Genomic DNA, 12325 nt, shown 5'->3' with positions numbered 1-12325 from the left:
ACGTTGTTATTTTTAAAAAGAATTTCATAGTCCATATCATATTATTCTCCATTACATCAGGCCGACAAAAAAGATAAAGATTTTTTTTTTTGGTCTACTAAAATGGAGGAATAGTGTGAAACTATATTTTCTATTTTTTTTCTTTACTTTTGGGGAAAAGTAACAAATAATTAATATTATCGTATTAATTAATTTAATATAATTATATATGCTTTGTATGTGGGAGGATTTGTTGGCTTTTAATTTATTTATCTTAAATCTTAATCAAAATAGCAAGTTGAGGGGTTAAGTTATATGTTTTGTTTGGATCTTGATTTGTTTATGATATTTTTTTTTGGATAAGTGATTATAGGATATAATTAATTAAGATTTATAAATTTAACCAAAATAGCAAGTTGATCGGTCAAGTTAATCCGTTTTGTTTATATTTTTTATTGAGTAGTGATTATCAAGATAACTAATTAAAATTTATAAATGTAATCAAAACATGATAGTTGATTATTTGAGAAAAGTGATGATAAATATATAGCTCATTGAAAAAGTGATTAAATATACGTAACTCACAAAATTCAAGTATTTATGAGCACCAAATCTAACATCGCCTCTTCTTCTTTTCCTTCCTCAAGCTACAGAAAATAATAGTAAATCGATTCATAATTTATTTATTTATTAGATGTATGTATCTTAGAGCTATGAATATAAATAGTAAATTCGATTCAAACAGACAGACACACAAACATAATAAGTTGGATCCCATGTTATTATTATATTATTATATCAATACATACTTATCTCGACAAGCAAATGCAATTAAGTCAAAACCTACGTCAATGTTATGTTATCTCCATACTTATCTTGTCAGGTTATTGACTTTAATGTCAATTTTTGGACAAAAAGACGTATAAAACACCAAAAATAAAAACTCTTAATAATCTGATATGATATTTTTCGCTTTAAATCAAATATGCAAAATTTGTTTCTCCGGAAGACCTCACAACATTTAAAATATCCCACACATTAATTATAATTTTAAAAAAAATCTGTTTTTTTTTTATATGAAACTCACAAGAAAAATGATAGAGACGTGTACCATATTTGCCAAATTGTGATGAAGCACTTTACGAAAGTCTTACTTTATACTTTATGTATTATTCAAGAAATGGATATTATACATAAAGAATAATTATATATAAAAAAAATATATGCACACAAATTGAGTCACTTGATCTTAGCTTTTAAGCTGCTTTTTGCATGCTTTCGTGTGCAAGTAGTGCCAATGAATAATAATTTAAAAATATTTTACGTTTTAGAAAAAAACAAAGAAAACAAAGATAAGTATTTTTAAAGAAAATATTAAATATTAGTCATATGTCGTAAAAATAAGCTATTGATTACGAAATTGACGTGTAAATTAAAAAAACATAAATGTGTCCCAAAGAAAGGAAGTAATCAATTTGGACCCTCTATTTTAATTAGTTTATTGCTTTAAGCTTTCTTGATAATGAAATTAATAATTACGTGCCTGTTTGGATTTCTCAATTAGAAAAAAAAACATTTCTATAATTATATGCTTAAGTAAGGGTTAAAACTTATATGTACCTGGTGTATATATCAACCCAATATATACATGTCATGTGTTTGAATTTATAATTCATTTTACTTAATCTTAATCATAATTAACAGGTGTTTTACTTTATTAAATAACGTAACTATAGAAATTTCATTAGCTTGATGTATACACCATGTGTGGATAAATTTTTATTGTTAAGTAATCCTGCCTGTTTTTGTCTTGTACTTTGTTTGGGCATCGCCTATGACTCAATGACACCAAAATGGATTAATGTTACATGATTTCCATGCAGTTTGTCTAAGTTTTGAACAGTAGATTATATATGTTATCGAGCATGTATGTTGATAAAAGATAGTAGGTATCCGATGAAAGAATCAAAGACATACATAATTGATTCAAACACACAAACGAAAGTGATTTATCAGAACTTTCTTTAATAAAAGAAAAAATTCACATATATGAGATTAAATTTATAGGTTTAGATTTTGAGGAGAGACAATAAGTATTCGATGAATTGAATCAAGAAACAAACAACTTGACTCACACAAACATAGAGGCAGAGTTAAAGGGGGTGTAAGTGGATTTAAGATAAGTAATATGTGTGTTGCGTCTTCGTAAAAAAAATGTTAGGTATTTTTTATTCATTTATTTAAATTTTGATGGGTAGATTTATCGAACACTTATATTAATAAAAGATAATAGGTATCCTATGAAAGAACTGTTGCACGTACAAACTTGAATTGGACAATGGGGTAGAGGTAGAGAAATTGAAGGGGTTCATGTGAATTATCTTTTTTATTAAAAATTACATTATATAGATATCAAATTCGTCAGTAAAATTTTTGTTTTTGCCACTGCCGGAAAAAGCCACCAATATAGAAGTATGTGTTTCTTGATTAGATTTTGCAGATTACCAAACATTCATCATTGATTAGGACATGAAAACTACTCCAATTCCAAATAAATGACAACATCAAATACATAGATTTGATAAATAGATTTCTTTCAATTTTCATATGAGATTATTAGATAACGAGTTCATTAATTTTCATGAGACTCAATTTATTTTTGTCTTTTTAGAAATTTTCAATTTGAGGTAAGTTTGTTTTAGTAATTTTAAAGTTTTGACATGTTACTATTCAGTCGTTTTAAGTTTAAACTTTTGAGAATAATTATTGTTTTAGATAGAAAACATTTCCCCTTTAACACTGATTTACGCAACGCAAAATTGAAATAAAAACAACGTTTATTGGTCACTTTTCAATCAATATTTTAAAAAAATTAAACATTTTCATAAAAACACGTGAAATTCTAAACTTGATGACAATATTATTTTTTCAATTATAAAGGCTAAAATATGATTATTTGTGAAATTTTGATCCGAATACAGATTAATCAAAACCTAAAACAAACACCAAATACCATATAAAAGTGGATTTTTTTTATAAAAAAAAATACGTAGGACGTGTTGCGCCTAAGTATAGACAAATCAATAGTCAATGAGAGTAGTGTTAATATCCACATGATATTTGGAAAATAAATTTGCTACTTAATTATATTGTGGATTACCTTTAGTGGAAAATTAACTTTAATCATGTCACAACTTTTAACTTTTTGACAAATTTGGCACCTATAACTTCTTTAGCATCTATCGTTGAGATATAAAAAAAAAAAAAATTTGCTTTTACCACCCATTACTTTTTTCACATACTTAATAGAGAAGTAGCCTTTTTATTTTCCATTTTACTTTTCCCATAGTTAAATTTATTTGTTTGCAACTTATTTAAAGGATCTTAATTGATAAATTATTAGAAAGGTATAGTAGTTTTATATAGCTTTTTGTAAATATTTTGAAATAGCAAATTTGGCATAAGAGTAACAAACCAATAATAAAAAAGCTTCTTATACAATTGATTTTATTAGGCACTAATTACTATTTACTGATAATTGTGTTTGTTTAATTAATCATTGGTATCCGTAACTCACAATCTCGATCATCGATTAAGTTGAATTCACATCGTAGATCTACAATAGTGTTAAGTTCTCAAAGTTCGAACTCAATACCTCTAACTAAGAGGTGAAAATTGTGGCCTTAATTGTTATAAGAGCATCACCACATATTTTATAGAAGTAGAGCTCATTGATTCTTTTCGGTCAATATCTTCGAAAAATAATCATTGTCATGAAGTTTTAAATTTAGCAGATAAAATTGTGGAATTAAAAAATTTATGATAATGATTATTTTTCAATTATAGGGATTACAAAATAGTTATTTGTGAATTAACCTATTTATCACTATACCAAAAATGTTCTTTAGCGGTTAATTAATTAACGACAATAGCTCAATAGTCAATAAATATATTACTTTAGTGACAATTAACACTCTTTGTAAATATCCCTAAAGCTTATAATGATATTAAATCTAATGATAATTAACTAATGTCGATAAAAGTTTTAGCAATCGTTGTTAATACATGTATTTATTATCGTTAAAAATTATTTTCGTGATAGTGTATGATTTTGCCAAATTTCCCCTTATATATATGCATAGCTTGGTCAAATCATAAATGATTAATCTATCAACATCAGAATTCAGAACTAATAAATTTTAATTTTATTTGGACCACATCTTCTTAATTGTTTGGTATGTTTAGCCTGTAAAACTGATAAATGGGCCTCAGAGAAATATGGGCTGGACATTTAGTACTTCTTTTCTAGGTCCACAAATATATTTAATTGTCCGATTTGTCCTTCAAATGAGTGGTTATTAAATTTTCCCCCTTACAAATCGAATGTATGCCTAGCATGTCACAAGTTCTTTAAGGGCGTGGGTGTATCTTGTGGATATTATGATGCGAAAGGATCAACTTTTTGTCCCCACGAAAAAATTATTTGCCTTGAGAGCAAAAATTAAAAACCAACCCAAAATAGGGGCAAAAGTGAAAATTTATCTGACCTATAAATGCAATTCAATTATTTATCAATCTTTCATACTATATGAATGCTCAAACAATAAGGTATCCAAGGATTTTTACGTCCAAGAAAAAAAATCAAAGTTTCCATCGCTAGGCACTAAAATGATGAAATTTTTACTTTTATAATGTGATCGTTATTGTATATACAAAATTTCAAACTTACGTTATCCAATCTTGTTCAAGATATGATTATGATTGAATATACAAAACTATCACCTTCTTTAGTCATATTTTTCGAATTTTCTTATGCGCTAAAAAACTTGATCTAAAATTACAAGATTAAATTAATGTGAATAGCAAATTGTACGTGGGATCTCTATGGTATTGAAACGGGATGGAGTGATTTTTTAAATGAATATTTTTGGGTAAAAAGACTTTCACAAGTGTATCGCGTTAATATCCCTATTATCTTTTTCATTTTTCTTTGAAATGAAAACCCATGGGGAACTTTCGCAAATAACCATTATAATAAACTTCATTATTCCCCATAGCTATAGTTTGCATATTTACAGGCTGTAGCTACAGTTTAAGTTGTCTCATTTGTATAATTCGCGGATTTGTATAATTCGCAGGTTTGTATAATTTGCGTGTACATTTGTATAATTTAATTATTTTTATATAAACTTGAAATAACTAATTTATACAATTACAAACAACAGAAGTGTAAACAGTTATACAAATTTTGAATTATACAAATTATATTATACAAATTCCGAATCATACAAATGTGTTAATTATACAAAATTAAAAAGATGAGCCGCGTGATTATAGCTAAAAGTAGGTAGCGAATTGTAATTAAGGTAAACTATAGTTATGTTAACTAATTAACTAGTATATGTTTGCTTATACACATAATTTTCCCAAAATGATATCATATTTTATGAGGAAAGCCGAAATCTCCTTGAAATTACTATAAGTAAAATCAAAGCCCAAAATATAATGGGCCTTGCATATATTGGAGCAAAATCTTGGACCATCAACCTATAACTACTCCATTAACACATATAATCATTGACAAAATAGCCACTTTAAACTCATGTAATTAAAACATAGTCATTGCCATGAAATTTTAAATTTTATAGTAAAATTTGATAACTTTGTCATGAAGTTTCATCTTGTACAATTTATAATTCAATGATAAAAATTATTTTTCAATTACAAGATTAAAAAGTGCTCAATGAACACTATTTCTCCCATAACTTTGATCTCTAATATAACGTGTTCAAACTCATTACTTATGTATCATTTATACATAGAATCAATGTTGATGTTTGTTTAGTTAATTATTATTACAAGCTACTTTTTAGTTTGTTTGCGTGCATCTTAATTAATATTGAATATCAAGCATGTTTCATTAGTACAAGTACATTATAATTGCTCACTAAGACATAAGGTAAATAAGAAGAAATTACATAACATTTTTATTTCTTTTGTAACATTCATTACTTACTTTGCCAATGGAAACTAGGATTTAAATCCCCATGACATCACGTATTGTCCGTTTTGACCTAATGAACCTCATAAATTTGTTTCTTGGTCTATACCATCATCAAACCTGAAAATACGTGAAACATATAAATTTTTGATGTAGGATTCATCGATGATGTCATATGCATCCCTTCTTCAAAAACTTGTCAGTCTAGAAGTATGTCGATCCTTCTCTTTAACCCTCCTTCCGTCACCACCGAGTGTTTGGCCTATAGAAGTACACCTATATACCCTTCTTGCCCATACAAATCCCTTGTGTATATTCTCATATCCCTATATGTACTTCCACCTAACAACAAAGCAAGCAAAACGTGTTGAAAACTTAACAATCAATGTGAGGAAAAAAATGCAACAACCTAAGATATTGTAATCATGTATTGTCTTCTATTTTTTATTTTTTAAAATATTATATGATTGACAAAACTCTCATAATTTGCATTACTTTCTTACAATGTATACCTACCATTTACCAACCCTTTAGGGGTTAGAGCTAATAGTAGAAGAATTCTAATGGTAAATAAGTTGCCTATTATCTCTATTGTCATTATGATCCATCATATTTTGGTATATGTTTGATGATCGATTAAATTTAAATTTGCATCGGTATAACACTCCCTAACAAAATAGAGTTCATACTCAAGGCTCAAACTCGAAAACTCTAATTAAAAAATATCATATTTTAATATATGGTAGTTAGTTTGGAAAACATCAATTAATAATTTTTTAATCTCCACAATTATCTATCAGAGCCAGCTATTCCCCTTAAAATACAAGTGATTTATTTTATACATTGAAATTAGTGTAATAATTTCATTATAACCACGATTTCTAAGATAAAACAACCTGATAAATTGTGATTTAATGGTGCAAGGTTGAGGAATCTCCATAAAAAAAAGAATTGCTCGGATGGTAAGCATCACTCGTGTAAAAAATTCTGAAACTCAGATAACAAACTCATCTTCCATTCGTGATGTGTGTCTAATTTCAAGTACAATCGCCTACCCAATATAATCTCAAAGGTAGAGTCTGAGGAGAATTAAGTATGTATAGATCTTATTCCTACCTCGTGGAAATAGAGAGGTTGCTTTCGATAGGTCAAAATTCGAAGTATGAGATTTTAATATTTCTTTTAATCCTCATAGAGAATTTCTGGCCATAGTTTTAGAAACAAAATGTGGATCTTATTTGTTCAATTTAGCTCTGTTGCTACTGTAAGTCTATAACAAATCCAGAGCTGCAAAATCTCTGCATAAAAATAAAACAAATAAAACACATAGGTGGTCTACATTGGAATTTTCATATATTCCTTTGTCCAGAGGTTACTCCCTCAATTTTTATGTCGATGGTTTTACTGGATACAAAGTTTAAGACGTTAATTTGACTTGTATAACATCAATAATTGATGTTATACAAGTCATAGGTGAAACGTCTCATTGATGTCTATTCTAACAAGATGGATATACATGAGAGATACAAAGCACCTGCCCCAAAAGATAACGTGGTCCGATACCCTTGCTAGATTCATTGTAACTCTCCTAACACCCAAGCATGTGGTCGATCAATTGAAGTGTGTGAATATCATGAGGGACTACACCGGTCAGAAAATAACCTTACTAACCTATAATGCATAGAGTAACTCTATACCTATGTTATGTTGATGAGAGGTAACAAGTTCTTGGTGAAACACTCGAGGGTGTACACAAGTTGGCACCGACACCATCATTATAGACTTGAAGCAAACACCATTGGTCCACATTAGATACCATGTGTCCCAATAGTTCAGAACTTTTCAAAACCATACAAGTGACAAGTTGTAGCCATGGAGGACCACTTGCTTCTAAAAGAAACACTTCCCAACATACAAATGACAAACGAATTATAGTGTCACAACTTGTAACACTATAGATGGTCAGCATTCAATCTTTTCAAACACACAATTCAATTGAAAAACTCTAGTCCTTACCTTTATCCTATTGAGCAAAAAGTAGTTTATACCTCTTCAAAAATGTCAGCGGATGTGCTCTAAAAGTAGTGTATTTTAGGAGAATCCAACACAGGTGCTGCAACGAAAGTGAAGAGTCCGCGCAACTTAGGTTTATACTTGGCTATCAATATCATTTCCCCTAGATTATCAGTCATAAAAATGCAGAAAATTACTCTTAATAAGACTAACATTAGCAGGCATTCATGGATCCAAACAGAGTTTTTGAACAAGTTCAAGTGTCTATATGAAAGTTCATGGAGATAAAGAACTGGAACAAAATTCCGTGCAAGCACGATTATCCATTTGCTCATTTATATACATGAAGATTAAGCACTTTACTGAACCATAATGCATCAACACACTGATATTATGACAAAACAAGTACTTGCATAATTCAACACAAAAGAAGAGCCATATTACCATGAACCAGTAGCAACTGCAGAAGATTCAAATGTAACAGGATTGGACATAAAGCTTCACATAACATTAGGAGAATCAGACTACAAACACTATGTTGCTCAGACTGTCGGAGCCTCCAAGAGTAGTGTATAACATAAGGAGAATCAGACCATAAACACTACGTTGCTCGGACTCTGTCGGATCCTCCAAGAGTAGTGTATAACATTAGGAGAATCAGACCACAACCACTACGTTGCTCAGACTCTGTCGGATCCTCCAAGAGTAGTGTATAAAATTAGGAGAATCAGACCACAAACACTACGTTGCAAGGGGACTCTGTCGGATCCTCCAAGAGTAGTTTATTTTTAGAGGCTCCGACAAAGGGCGTTGCAGCATTGTTCAGTCCGAGCAACATAGCATACTAGTCAGATTAACCTCAAAGCTGTTCACAGATACAAGGAAAAAATACCATCTATAACAAGGAAAAATGATATGATCAACAACTAGCATGAAAAGTTCCATTCTTTAAAGTGTTCATCAATAACCCCTTCAAAGATTGCAACTTTAAGGCAAATAACCCAACAATTCAATATATCAGTTGATGCAAAATGCACCAATTCTTTAATCCACATAAATATTTCAGCAAGGAACCAACTTTGAAGCCAAAAACACAAAGTTAGCACAAAGAACAAAAGTAAATATATCAGCAAGATAGCAACTTTGAGGCAAATACCCCAAACAATTCAATATATTAATTGGTGCAGAAAACACCAAAATTTTATACTTGTCACATAAATGTTTCAGCAAGACCCCCCACCCCCACCCCCAACATCCTAATACCTCAGCTAAGGTTCCTAAAAGATAACAACTAATCAAAATTCAACCTTCTCCCTATAACTTATTAGTAACAGAGACACCAAGTTTTCCAGCAACAATAACAGTAGTAGCCATATCAATAAACATGCCATGCTCAACAACACCAGCAAGTCTCAAAATTGCATCACTTGCATCTTTCAAATCACCCATATCCTTCTTGAAATACAAATCAATAATGTAATTACCATTATCAGTAACATAAGGCTCTTCACCTCCACTTCCACCTGCTGTTCTCAACTTCCCAACACATCCAGCTTCAATAAACAACATCTCAAGCCTCTTCAATGTAAACTCCCAACAAAAGGGCACAATCTCAACAGGCATAGCAAGTCCACTACCACCTATATAATTCACCAATTTTGACTCATCAACAATAACAATAAACTTCTTAGTAGCTGCCTCAACCATTTTTTCCCTAAGCAATGACCCTCCTCTCCCTTTAACCAAATTCATTTGAGGGTCAACTTCATCAGCACCATCAATTGCTAAATCAACAATAGGGTGTTTATTCAGATCTGATAAAGGGATACCAAGTGAAACAGCTTGTTCATGAGTAATCTTTGAAGTGGGAATCCCTACAATGTTCTTTAACTTACCACTATGTAAAAGCTCAGCTATTTTGTCAACAGCATGCTTTGCTGTAGACCCTGTACCTAAACCAACAACCATACCAGACTCAACAAACTCCACAGCTTTATAAGCAGCTACCTTTTTCAACTCATCTTGAGATAGAATAACAGGGGAAACAGAGGAAGATGATGACACCATCAATGAAGTGTCAACTTTTTTTGTACCAAAAAATTGAGGGTATGCAACAGCCATTGCTAAAACAACACAAAGATTGAGGAAAAATCAAGAATTCAAGATAAAGATTGAATCTTTAGCATAAAATTGTTAAAGGGGTTGGAGTATAATGAAGAATGAAACCATTAGAGTATATATATAAGATGAAAAATCAAGAATTGGAGGAATCTGAATAAAGGGGTTTTCTTTATTTTGAAAAAAAAATTATTATCAAGATTGGAATTTGTGGAGGGGGAGAAGATAATGTTATTTGGCGTTTGGTTTATTAGGGTTTATGGAGAATTTATAGGGAAATTGAGAGGAAAGGAAGGAAAGTGAAGGATTCGTGGGGAGAAAGAGGTGTGACAGAATACTTGAAGCAATAAACAACTAGCAACCATTCACAGATTTTTTTCTTTGATCTTTCTTATTATCTTGGATCTCCACTATATTTTGTGAGGCTCGTTTCGGGGCAACGCTTCCAACATGACTCGTTTTTAAAATTTTTATAAAATTTATATTTAGGGTTTAAATCTAAGACGTTTAATTAAAGTAGTGTTTGGCTATAAGTTTTTAATAATTTTGACAATTGATAAGTTTTAGCTGAAGTTTCACCATGTATTTCGTCATTTTGGAAAAAATTATTTGATTTAAAAATAATATGATTTATATCTATAAATTTATATTATCGTTTTATAATAAACTTGTTTCGTGAAAAGTCATGATAATGAACGCAATTTATATGAATCTAAAAAAGGAAGAAAAGAAAAGTAAAATTCGATTGATTTTGTATACGAAAAACTATTGCTATTACTATCTGTAATTGGAAGTGACATTGGAGAGCAAGTTCAAATTTTTTTTATATAAAATGTGTATATGAAAAAAAAAACAATAATTTTCTTGAACTTTAAACTATTTATTTATTTCGGATCATAATTTTTTTCAATGATTCACTTAATATGGACTAAGAGGAAATATTAATTTATGATACCAATTTCGAGTGCCACCGTCATATGTCTATAAAAATACTTTTACGTATTTGCTTAATAAAATGATCAAACCTACACATCAAGAAATATGCTAATTAATATAAGATTATTAAAAGCATCTTATCTCTAAGCATTTTATCTCCCATACAAATAAAGAAATAATCCAGTTCGTATATATATTATGCCTTACTTTTGATATTGGCCTCTGGTTTGAAATGAGAATTCTCTACTTTCACATGGTGTGATAGAGATTTTATATATATTATTTTCGAATTTAATATCTCGTATTTGAAAAATCACTTGCTCATTAACTAATTTGTGTTAGTTTCCTATATTTTTTTTGCCTTTCATTCTCTGTTTCACTAATTTATTATCCTATCTTATAAATTATTGTAGTGATTATCTTTAGTATCATAAGCAAAACATGTATGTATATATATATATATATATATATATATATATATATATATATATATATATATATATATATCTGCTTAAACAAAGTTTTCTTTTTTGGTATCAATGTCCGTGAAAAAAACAACTTTAAAATTTATTTATATGTTATTATTTGTTTTTTTTTTAGAATTTATTTTATTATAAAATCAAACTAATAAAAAGTATTGCTTTAAATATAAATAACGAGGAACCTGAAAAAAAGTAACCAATAAAAAAAAATATTGCTGATAAAAGTTATCAACACACTCAAAAAAATTGCGTATAATATATTGATACAAAATCATTGAAATTGACTATAGAAGCAGATTTGATTCTAAAGTGGGGACAATTATCTTTAGCATAGTTATAGAATTTTTCGAACCAACAATAAAATTATCTTTATACCATTAATACATTGTGGATTTGAGCTACAATAAATATAAAAACAATTATTAATATTTATATTAAAATATATTATCTACAATAAGATGCAATGTTTCTTTGTAAGCTGCTAATATTTGATGCTTTATACATCGAATTGTTATAATTGTACAAATTTTATTTTATAATCATGTAACAAGAAGTTTTCTGTCTTTTTTTCCTATTTAATGGGGAAATGTGAAAAGAATCCATAATATAGAGATTAATTACCTCTAATATTAAATATTAATAATACTTAGTACTTATAGTAGTGCAGGAAACAAGGCATGCATCTTGCTTTTCGTTCAATTCTCCGCATATGTACCAAAAATATCTATAATGAAATAATTAAGATTTCTCGACTCTTCATCAAAAATTTCGAATTTGATTTCAGAAATAAAAAATC

General features: G+C 29.2%; 1 protein-coding gene across 1 annotated transcript; it reads right to left on the bottom strand.

The window, feature by feature from the left end:
* Positions 1-9119: 9119 nt before the first annotated feature.
* On the bottom strand, positions 9120-10475 carry LOC125821396 (probable ribose-5-phosphate isomerase 1). The gene has a single exon (XM_049500811.1). The coding sequence runs from the start codon at positions 10112-10114 to the stop codon at positions 9308-9310; it is 807 nt and encodes a 268-aa protein (XP_049356768.1). The 5' UTR covers positions 10115-10475; the 3' UTR covers positions 9120-9307.
* Positions 10476-12325: the final 1850 nt, after the last annotated feature.

Source organism: Solanum verrucosum, unplaced genomic scaffold (assembly GCF_900185275.1).
Source record: "Solanum verrucosum unplaced genomic scaffold, falcon-dt-bn FXZP01000217.1, whole genome shotgun sequence".
In the NCBI taxonomy this organism is placed as follows: Eukaryota; Viridiplantae; Streptophyta; class Magnoliopsida; order Solanales; family Solanaceae; genus Solanum; species Solanum verrucosum.
Note: the sequence above shows the minus strand (reverse complement) of the source record. Positions and strands in the feature narration are given on the sequence as shown.

Excerpts from the sequence above, each read along its gene's own strand:
- LOC125821396 (XM_049500811.1), bottom strand. The coding sequence starts at position 10,114 with ATGGCTGTTGCATACCCTCAATTTTTTGGTACAAAAAAAGTTGACACT.